Raw genomic sequence first — 12,029 nt, forward strand, 5'->3', positions numbered from 1 at the left:
TGTTTATCGGTCGTCCCACTGTCTGTATCACTCTGCTCAGCTCTTAATAAAATTTCATCACGGCTTTGTGACAACAAATACGTTGACCCGACCTTAATAACTTTGACACGGACATATCAACGACGTTATAATGAATGAACCGACGTTATAAGTTTGATCCGAACTTGTCAAGTCATCTTCTGGTTTGCTGCTGAATCAAAGAAAACACTTGTTTCTATCATGCAAAATACGCAAATACAACCCAATAAATCTATTATCTGGTTGTCTGCATATTTATATTATAAAATATCAGCTGATCGACACAAAAGGAAGCTTTTTTGAACTCGTTCGCTGCGCTCACTCGACAAAAAGCTTCATATTGTGACTCGCAGCTGAAAATTTACAATATCAATAAGCAGAAAACCTGATAATCGGTACATGTAGTCCTGCAGACCGGCGACAAAATTGTGGGTTTGATGATAAAAGCACCAAATTTGGCATGGTAGTAGTTTTGGGTGTTTCAAACAAAATTAGCTATGAACCCACCTTGAAATTTCAATAAGGCGGTTTTTTCCAAGATGGCCGCCATAACATATCAAAATCAACATATATCAATTACATGAGGTCAAATGTAAGGTCAAATTCGGCATAGTAGTATTGCTGGGTGTTTAGAACAATATTTGCTATGGACCCAACTTGAAATTTCAATATGGCGGCTTTTCAAAAATGGCCGCCATAAGATATCAAAATCAACAAATATCTCTTATATAAGGTAACAAAGTGTTTTTTTCTAACGTACCTTCAGTAAAACTAAGTGCCCTATACTACCAAGTGATGCAAATATTTATATACTAAAGCCAAACATCAAAAGAAATGTGAAGAAAGTATAGAAAGTCGTAACTAAGGTACCATTCTTGCAGAACAGTAGTCTACAACGAGGGATCACGTATATACACTGGCGTTATTCCAATATTTAAGCTAGACTTAACTAGAATGAAAACTTCTCGACTCGAACAGTTTTTTTAAATGATCAACTGGAAGAGGACATAGTAATAATCTAACAAAAGGCTCTCAAGAGCCTGAATCGCTCACCTGTATTTCAGAGGAGAAGATTTTTAAATGTTAGCAAACTTGATGAACAAATTGTGTAAAATTGTCTTTAAAGGGCAATAACTCCTTCAGGGGTTAATTGACAATTTTGGTCATGTTAACTTTTTTGTAGATCGTACTTTGCTGAAAATTATTGCTGCTTAAAATCTATATATATCTATAATAATATTCAAAATAATAACAAAAAACTGCAAAATTTTGTTAAAACTACCAATTCGGTGGCAGCAACCCAACAATGGGTTGTTGGATTTGTCTGAAAATTTCAGGGCCGATAGATCTTGACCAATTAAACAATTTTACCCCTGTCACATTTGCTCCAAAAGATTTAGTTTTTGAGATATAAGCCAAAAACTGCATTTGACCCTTATGTTCTATTTTTAGCCATGGCAGCCATGTTTGTCGATGGATACAAACTTAGGATACAATTTATAAACAAGATACCCTAAGGAACATTTAGTTAAAGTTTGAAGGTAATTGCCCCGTAGTTTCAGAGGAGAAGATTTTTAAATGTTAGCAAACTTGATGAACAAATTGTGTAAAATTGTCTTTAAAGGGCAATAACTCCTTAAGGGGTCAATTGACAATTTTGGTCATATTAACTTTTTTGTAGATCTTACTTTGCTGAACATTATTGCTGCTTACAGTTTATATATATCTATAATAATATTCAAAATAGTAACAAAAAACTGCAAAATTTTGTTTAAACTACCAATTCAGTGGCAGCAACCCAACAATGGGTTGTTCGATTCGTCTGAAAATTTTAAAGCTGATAGATCTTGACCAATTGAACAATTTTACCCTATGTCAGATTTGCTCTACTAGCTTTAGTTTTTGAGATATAAGCCAATAACTGCATTTGACCTCTATGTTCTATTTTTAGCCATGGCGGCCATGTTTGTCGATGGATCAAAACTTGGGATACAATTTATAGACTAGATACCCTAAGGAACATTTAGTTAAAGTTTGAAGGTATTTGGCCCAGTATTTTCAGAGGAGAAAATTTTTGAAATAATTTACGACGACAGACGACGACGGACGCCAAGTGATGGCATAAGCTCACATGGGGCCCTTCGGGCCCCGGTGAGCTAAAATGCAGTAATATCAGGCTTGCCATGCCATTAACAAGGCAGGTGCTTGCTTCTTCTGTTTATTGTTTATTTCAGTGTTGCCATTAAACAGGCAACCGCAACAATCTGCTTGTGTGACAACGATACGTGAAAAAGCTGCAGGTAGTTCAAAAAGACATGATGTAGGCAAAAGTCTTTTCCACAGTCATTAAAAACATTAGTTGATAAACGTTTGGCCAAATATTCAGATGCAGTCGAGATATTCCATTGAGGCAAACATGACGCTATTCATTTTGAAATTACTGCTGTTTTATTCTTCTTTAATGTTACATTTAACTGAACTAAAACCATCTCTTAATGTATATAACCCTTCTATTGGATGCTAGGACCAGGAAAGGAGGTACTAAATGACAAAATGTACAGTAAATGTATAATCCAATTATCCATTAATCTACAGAACTAAACGATTCCATCTATTAAACATTCAACATTGAATATGTGGTTCCTTCCGCGAATCTTGGTGGTTTTACAACAGCAGCCGTGGACAATATTGACAACAAAAAGAGTTCAACTACGGCTAAAGAATCTTTACATAGTACGACAATTTCAATATTTCACATTTCTTAGTCTAACTTGGCAAATTCGTCATAACCGTATGCTTTGAAATATATGCATTTCCCTTATACTCTCTGGTACTTTTACCAATATATTATGCACCAGCTCAACTGTTCGTATTATTGCTATAACTTAGTGTATATATAACTATAGAAGAAGATATATCCTTAACACTAACCAAATACAACCATGTGTTTCGTACTTACATCTAATAATAACCGTTTAATAGACTTGCACTTTGTCAATTGCCTAACCAGAAATACATGTATGCCAACCTGGTATAATTAGTCAATTATCTTTACATGGTAAAAATAAGGCAACAAAATAATAACACAGATGGCTTGAAGCAGATGATAAAGAAAACATTAAGTATGTCTGGACAGCATTCCACGAATGTAGAGCCAAAACAATCGGTCATTAGCCTTAATATATCAGTCCGCATTGACCAATGTTTCAGGAATGATAAAATCTGTCACAACGATTCGACATTCCATGAACACAATCCAGCAATGTGTTAAATTTTTCCGAGACATGTATCCATTATCACTTGTGATAAATCTTTTTTTGCTATTGCAAAATCGGAACAGTGGAACTTGGTAAAAATATTTCTAGCAGAACAAAGAGTGTTTTTTTTAAGTTCTTCATATAGAAATGGCATCGTTTAGAACCTTATGTGATTGGTTAGAAAACAGTTGTTGAACAATGTCCAATCAAGGAAACTTAGTACTACATAAACAGCAGCTTCTTTTTTAGAGGCTCTCATGAAAAAGACATCTTCCATGAGGTTACAGTAGGTGCATCTCATTCTTATGCACACATCCTGACATAATTTTTCCCGAGGAGCAAGACCCTGATGAGAACTATGATGTAACATTCAAAGAATGGAGAAATAAGAGGGAAATTGAGAGTCCACTTAACCACAACTGGCCTGTAACATTAAAGATAGATCTGGACATTTTGATATGAGATCATTAAGATAATGTTCCTTCTGGGTTTATAAAGATTTGATTATACTGATTATTCATTGGTTCTTTGCATTTTTCCATCCAAGTTAAAGCTTCTAGTACCCGTGCACGATATTATGCCATTTAACTCTTCAGTTCAAGTGCTGCAAACGTAATTTGAAAATGGTAAATGTAGATCAAGCCCATGAGTAGAATTACACACTTGTAAAAGGAGTCGGTTGGACAACCAGATTAACCATTAATATCGCACAATTACAGCATTTAAATATGGTGTCTTGTCCATAAATGGCTATAATAGTAATTAACAAGTTTCAATCCACCTTTGAACAAGCATTCTTTGAGTATTGCTTGGAAATACATAGTCCCCTACCGATTACAAATTCATTGTACTGGAACAAAATGCTAACTTGATGTATAACTTGGCATGGTGTAAACTAGATAACAAATATCAAGTCAATATCTTCAAGCATGACAAAAAAAAATGTGGAAAATTGATTATTTGAGTGAATTTTCTAAGTCCAAAACCCACAACTCTGCACAAAATCATCAGACCGGAACAAAATTCGAACTTGATCTGTAACTTGTCATGATGAAACTATATACCAATTATCAAATCAATATATTCAAGCATGACGAAAAAAAGTGAGGAAAACTGATCATTTGAGTGAATTTTTTAAGTCCAAGGACCATAACTCTGCACAAAATCATTAGACCGGAACAAAATTCGAACTTGATCTGTAATTTGTCATGATAAAACTATATACCAATCATCAAATCAAAATCTTCAAGCATGACATAAAAAAAGTGCGGAAAACTGATTATTTGAGTGAATTTTCTAAGTTCAAGGACCATAACTCTGCACAAAATCGTCAGACCGGTACAAAATTCGAACTTGATCTGTAACTTGTCATGCTTAAACAATACACTAAATATTAAATCAATATCTTCCAGCACGAAGAAAAAAGTGTGGAAAACTGATTTTCTGGACTGACGGATGGACATACAGACGGACGGAGTGCAAACCTAAAGTCCCCTTCGACTTCGTCGGTAGGGGACTAAAAAGGAGAACATGTAGAATTTTACCAAATCTGGTTTATTTTCAGAGATTTTAACGAAATATTAATCCAACTATAAAGATTTATAAATATTTCACTAAATTTGACCTAGTAGTTTCAGAGAGGAAGATTTTTGAAAGATTTTTTTTATCAAAAACGCCAAAAAAAAGGTAACATTCGTCATAATAGGGAAATAAAGTAGCACTCCATCATTAGATGTGTAGATTCGCATTTTAGCCTCTATGCAATTTTCAAATATGAAAGCTAGTGTGCAATATAAAAATTCATTTTTAGATAGCTGAGGAATAATAAAGCCTTCTTAGTGGGTTTATATGAACATCAAGATTGTGTAATGTATGTATTATGGGCTGTTTTCTGTATGACAGTCCGTATTTTCATATCCTTACCAGACATTGGTCAAGAAATTATTGTGATTTTTTTCCAACTTTTTGTCGCACGAACTTTGTGATTCAATTTTGCGAAAAAATGAGACGAAAGATACCCAATTTTTATTTGATCATTTGGTAGATTAATGTCAATGGTTTCAGAAAAGGTATCACTCAAAGGGATTGAAATTCTAGTTTGAACCAAATTTTTGGGAAATATGTGACATTTTTATGCCCCTTTTTGCAATCTTTTATGGTAAATAAATGCAGAATGTTGCCATGGATACACAAAAAAGGAATTAAATTTCACCATTTTATATTTTGAAAATCAAATCTATGAAAGATACTGATTACATACATACGCACATGTATGACACAAACATTGTGTTTAATGTATTAGAAAGCCAGGAATAGAAGATGATTAAACATTTTGTGGTTCAATTTTAATGTTATTTCCTAACTGTGGAGAGCTACCTTATGGCACATCAGAAAGCACAGAATTGCACTTTTTAGGATAAATCTTACCACAAATCTGTTGATTTTTAGATTCTAATTTTAGTTCTGAAGGAAAAAAAATCTTCCAGGATGATAATACATGTTAATGTTATTGTTTACTGTCCTTAGCAACCAAATATAGACATTTTGACATTAACCCTTTCACTGCCACACTGATTCAATATTTTGCCTGGGCATATTTGGGGTATTTAAAGAACAACTGTAATGCTTATGACGGCCACAATTAAAGAACGTCACGGAGCACAATGGAGGTATACAGAACAAAATGTATATTGCGGTTTTTAACGTTTTGACATGAAGCGCAGCAGAAGAAATGCAAGTCCTACGTATTTGAGGAATTCCGTAGTAATTTGAAGCGGTACATTTATGACTTTAATTGTTTTTAAACTTAACTTAATAAAAGTATAGAAGTTAAACTTGAATATTGAAAATCGAGCATTTATTGAGTATGTCTCATTGAAATTTAACCTATTCTAAAATAAGTAAGTTTTGTTTACATGTATATACTGAATATTTGTAGAAGTGCATTGAATTTGAACATTTATATGATATATATATAGCATAAAAATTAAATAATCTTTGATTATTATTGGGAAATCCGGAAATGAAATGAACATTTTTTATTTAGTTGTTACTGGCTTTGAACTAGCTTTCAGTAACGGCATACGAGTACTCTCAGATCTGTACGCTATGTTTTTTTGTCTTTTGTGTTTTTGTTAGTTGTTTTTGTGCTTTGTATCGATCTGATGAGGTAAAGTCTTTTCAACGGATTTTTATAATTTGATCTTATTTTGTGGTGTTACACCACTGTCCCAGGTTAGAGGGAGGGTTGGGCGCCCACAAACATGTTTAACTCTGCCATATTTTAGATGTGCCTGTCCAAATTCAGGAGCCTGTAATTGAGTGGTTGTCTTTTGTTGCGGTTTATAATATTTGTTTTTTGTTTATTAATTGTTTTTTTTTTTTTACATAAATCAGGCCATTAGATTTCTCGTTTAACTGTTTTACATTTGTTATTTCTGGCCCTTTTGTAGCTTGCTTTGTGGTATGGGTTTTGCTCATTGTTGAAGATCTTACGGTGACCTATAGTTGCTTAATTCTATGTCATTTTGTCTCTGGTTGAAAGTTGTCTCATTAGAAATCATATCGCATCTTCTTATCTTTATATCATGTGTACACTCAGAAAGAACGAATATTTATGTAAATCTGCGATCTTTTAAAGTTTGGTAGAATTTCAACAGTTAGACATCGGATTCACAGTATGAACTTTTTGCAAGTTAGATTGACCCGGTAGAAATTGAAGTAAACAAATTCGTACCACTTTTATTTAAACCATGGGAGACTAATTCTATAAAAGATAGAGAATACAGTTTACATGAACCATCCTGATAAAACAGTTTTTTGGACCATGATTGCAGACCTTCATGATTTCTCTCTTCTGTCAATTAATAACTCGCCAAATATTTAATGAGCCATTTTAAAATTCTTTGATCGATAAATCCGGGTATCAATGTGTTTGGAGGGTGTTAATTTTGAAGATACAAAATTTAAGGTGGATCGGGTTTCTTCTGCCAGCTTAGATTGTAAAATACTAGAAAACAATCGGTCTAGATTTCTAATGAAATATGCATTTAAAATGTGAAATGCAATTCATTTGTAAGACTTTTCATCTAAATGAAGATAATTTTGTGTTTTATCGTATTATTACGATAGTTTGTAAAAATTTGTACATACTGCAGCTTGGAAAAAAAATCTCCGTGACCCCACTTATTATTATAGTTGAGAAAACTTTTTCTTGAATAGTCATATGTATTGAAGCCTGTTTGTTTCTTTAACATTTTTCTAGAGACGGCCATGACTTTAAGATGCTGTATGCAGTTATGACGTCATATTTTAGCATTACGTCAAAGTCAGATGACGGCAAAAATGGCAAGGTTGTACCCTTGCAATAAACTGAAATCTTCCTGCATTTAAACCCCATGTCGAGCCACAATGTATTGCCTTATCCTACCTTGACGTAACGTGTATTGTTACAGAACAGACGATATAGGCAACTGTTGCCAAGCTTAAAAAAAGACCGTTGGCATTTGAAAGGAGTACAGAAAGCCTAAAAAAAGACCGTTGGCATTTGAAAGGAGTACAGAAAGTCTTAATATAGGCTTTACGGCATAGTAAGGGTTAAGACATGGTTCAGTCTTAAATTTGTACTCCATTAGCTTCACCCTTGTAACAGAATGTATCGCTTTATATTTTTGCATGCGAATAAGTCAAATAAACATTTTTAGAAGGATTTTATGTTATAATTTGGCATGAATTAAATCTAAAGTTGCCACTACTGTTAGAAATTTATACCCTATTTAAGAGTTTCTAAACCAAGGCTTGGTATGCTATTTACATCAAAACTGACCTATACTTGGTTTAAAATAGCTAAATATAGTACAATTTTTTCCTCTTGAAAGGTAATCTTAAGATTTTTAACAGAAAAAGGGGAAAAGTTTTAGAAACTTAACCAAAAATGAGACAGACTTTTTAAATCACTCATTGTCGCGTTTCAACAGGAACTGTTAAACTTCATAAAATCTTTATTACTGAACCAATTTAAAAAAATAAAGTACCATTTTAATCGTTACAGCTAGCAGAACACAGATAACTCTATTAAAGGTTAAACAGGGGGGGGGGATTTCATATAAAGGTAGCACTCCACAGTTAGATGTGTAGTTTCGCATTTTGGCCCCTTTGGATTTTTCAAATATGAAAATTAAAGCTAGTGTGCAATAAAATTCATTTATATAGCTGAGAATTAATATAGCATTCATAGTAGGTTTATATGAACATCAAAATTGTGTTATGTATATATAATGGGCTGTTTTCTGTATTTTCAAATCCATACCAGACATTGGTCAAGAAATTATTGTGATTTTCCCCCAACTTTTTGTAGCACGAACTTTGTGATTCAATTTTACGAAAAAATGAGGCGAAAGACATCCAATTTTTATTTGATCATTTGGTACATTAATGTCAATGGTTTCAGAAAAGGTATCACTCAAAGGGATTGAAATTCTAGTTTGAATCAAATTTTTGGGGAATATGTGACATTTTCATGCCCCTTTTTACAATATTTTATGGTAAATAAATGCAGAATGTTGCCATGGATATACAAAAAAGGAATTATATTTCACCATTTTAACTTTTGAAAATCCAATCTATGGAAGATACTGATTACATACATATGCACATGTATGACACAAACATTGGGTTTAATGTATTAGAAAGCCCGGAATAGAAGATGATTAAACATTTTGTGGTTCAATTTTAATGTTATTTCCTAACTGGAGTGCTACTCCAATAATAAGTCGTCTGACGATTTCGGCCAGTTTGACTTATTTTTCCTACAAAAAGTTTCTCTCTATCTATTAAAGTTTTCAAAATAATAAGCAATTAGAGGCTCTCAAGAGCCTGTGTCGCTCACCTGTATCTATTGTTGTTTTGGAAATCATGTAAAATAAGGTTAAAATCATAATAAATAGTATTATATACCCTAATAATGATTGAGACCAAGTTTGGTTTAATTTGGCCCAGTAGTTAAATTAAAAGCATGTCATCCCATGGTAGTTACTGAAGACCCCCTTATAGTTATTTAAATTAGTTTTCAAGTTGTGACCATTTGACATTGTTTTTTTACAATTTTCCCATAGACTTCTATAGTAAACCCTATGTTCTATTTTTAGCCATGGCGGCCATGTTGGTTGGATGGCAGGGTCATCGGATACATTATTCAATCAAGATACCCTATTGAAAATTGTGGCTAAGTTTAATGCTATTTGGCCCAGTAGATTAAGTGGAGAAGATTTTTGTAAAAGATTACAAAAATTTAAGAAAAATTGTTAAAAATTGACTTTAAAGAGCAATAACTCCTTAAGGGGTCAATTGACAATCGTACTTTGCTGAACATTGTTGCTGTTTACAGTTTATCTCTATCTATAAAAATATTTAAGATAATAACCAAAAACTGCAAAATTTCCTTAAAATTACCAATTCAGGGGCAGCAACCCAACAACGGATTATCTGATTTGTCTGAAAATTTCAGGGCAGATAGATCTTAACCTGATGAACATTTTTACCCTGTCAGATTTGCTCTAATTTAGTTTCAGAGATATAAGCCAAAAACTGCATTTTACCCCTGTTCTATTTTTAGCCATGTCGGCCATGTTGGTTGGCAGGCGGGGTCATCGGACACACTTGTTAAACTAGATACCCTAATGATGATTGTGGCCAAGTTTGGATAAATTTGTCTCAGTAGTTTCAGAGGAAAACATTTTTGAAAAGGATTACAAAAATTTACGAAAAATTGTAAAAAAATTGACTCTAAAGGGCAATAACTCCTTAAGGGGTCAATTGACAATTTTGGTCATTTTGACTTATTTGTAGATCTTACTTTGCTGAACATTTAATATGTGTACAGTTTATCTGTATCTATGATAATAATGAAGATAACCAAAAACTGCAAAATTTCCTTAAAATTACCAATTCAGGGGCAGCAACCCAACAACGGGTTGTCTGATTCGTCTGAAAATTTCAGGGCAGATAGATTTAACCTGATGAACATTTTTAACCCTGTCAGATTTCTTCTAAATGCTTTAGTTTCAGAGATATAAGCCAAACACTGCATTTTAGACTTAAGTTCTATTTTTAGCCATATCGGCCATGTTGGTTGGCCGGCGGGGTCATCGGACACATTTTTAAAACTAGTTACCCTAATGATGATTGTGGCCAAGTTTGGTTAAATTTGGCCCAGTAGTTTCAGAGGAGAAGATTTTTGTAAAAGTTAACGGACGACGACGACCGACGGATGCCAAGTGATGAGAAAACAAAAATGAAAAAAATTGCTAAAATTTTACATTTAAGGACAATAACTCGTATAAAAAGTTGTCTGACAGTTTTGACATTAATGGACAGCAGGTAGATCTCAACATTTTAAGCATTTGTGCTCTGTCCGATTTTCTCAATCATAGCGGTTTTCAAGATAATAGACAAAACTTTTTCCCCCTATGTTCTATTTTTAGCCATGTCGGCCATCTTGGTTATCAGGCGGGGTCATCTGACACATCTTTAAAACTAGATACCCCAATAATTATTATGACCAAGTTTGTTAAATTTGGCCTAGCAGTTTCAGAGGAGATCTTTGTAAAAGTTAACATTCGACTGACGACTACAGGGTGTCTGCAATCTGCAGTGAAGTGAGAATTGGTTTTTTCATATGTGCGTAGTGATTTTGTGTAATGAATTGATACACAATATCTTTTATTTTCCTTCTAACTTGATCTTAGCACTCAACAAGGTTTTTCACAATTGTAATATGTTATTTTATTTTATTTGAACTCCATTGTTATATTTACCAAGAAAACTTACTCCCTGCATTTTTTGCCTACGTTTTCTTAAAAGCGAGTCAGTCAATTTCCTACCTACTTTTTAATGTTCACATAGGTTCAGCATTCAGAGAAAATCTGAAAAGTTTCCAGAAGACAGTTTTATTTGCATATTGATTGCAAAAATGGGAATGTGAGCTTAACCTTTAATTATTGGTGGCAATACATCATATTACTTACTAATTGTATATCATCACAATAAAGCTGTAATAAACAGTTGTAAACCGTCTCATTTTCTTCAAAATCTTCCTTCAGTGGTAAACATTGTACAATCACTGGGATTACCTAAAGCAAAAACAATCTAAAATCATAAAGTTGTTCCTTCTATCATAGTTTTCAAGATAATAGGCAAAAACATGCCAATAAACGTGTTTACACTTATATGCAAAATTTTCCCCCTTACTTAAAATTACACAAATTCCCGTAAAATTTGACATTACAATTTATAAAATTTGACGGCTTAGATGAAAAGTCAGAATATTATTTGGAGACAGATCTCCTTCGGGGACAAAATTCAGTTCAATACCAAAAGTGTAAATACATTTATAACTCTTATAAGGAGTTGACTGACGATTTGGGCCATGTTGACTGATTTGTAGATTCTGTCTTGTTGATCATTTTTACTATTTAGAATTCTATCTATCTATTATAGTTTTCAAGATAGGAGCTGCTGTACTTGGCGATCATAATACTGGTATACTGGAATAAAATTTTGTATTGTATTGTACCAGTTTTGTGGTTTTAAAAAAATTATATCAGTTGGAAAAACATAACGAATGAAATATGACAGGACAATTTATAAAAAGTTTGCATGATACGGGTTATGTTCTCGTATATTTTATGATGGTATGATAATAAATCCCTAACGGGAGGGATTGTGCTTGATTTTCATATGATGAAGACATAATCT

At 33.1% G+C, this 12,029-nt stretch overlaps 2 protein-coding genes across 8 annotated transcripts in view; one reads left to right on the forward strand and one right to left on the reverse strand.

Moving 5' to 3' along the window:
- The window catches only part of LOC127701233 (importin-4-like), a 997,117-nt gene that overhangs the window by 387,468 nt on the left and 597,620 nt on the right, over positions 1-12,029 (reverse strand). For all 6 annotated transcript variants that reach the window (XM_052205057.1, XM_052205056.1, XM_052205054.1 and 3 more), the window contains exon 27: positions 11,300-11,404. In XM_052205057.1, the coding sequence (XP_052061017.1) occupies positions 11,300-11,404 (105 nt within the window). The remainder of the gene's footprint in view (positions 1-11,299; positions 11,405-12,029) is intronic.
- LOC127701240 (zinc finger CCCH domain-containing protein 13-like) overlaps positions 1-12,029 on the forward strand; it is a 406,889-nt gene that overhangs the window by 218,492 nt on the left and 176,368 nt on the right. The window lies entirely within an intron of this gene.

The sequence above is a fragment of the Mytilus californianus genome, unplaced genomic scaffold, assembly GCF_021869535.1.
Source record: "Mytilus californianus isolate M0D057914Y unplaced genomic scaffold, xbMytCali1.0.p SCAF_5, whole genome shotgun sequence".
Taxonomy (NCBI): domain Eukaryota; kingdom Metazoa; phylum Mollusca; class Bivalvia; order Mytilida; family Mytilidae; genus Mytilus; species Mytilus californianus.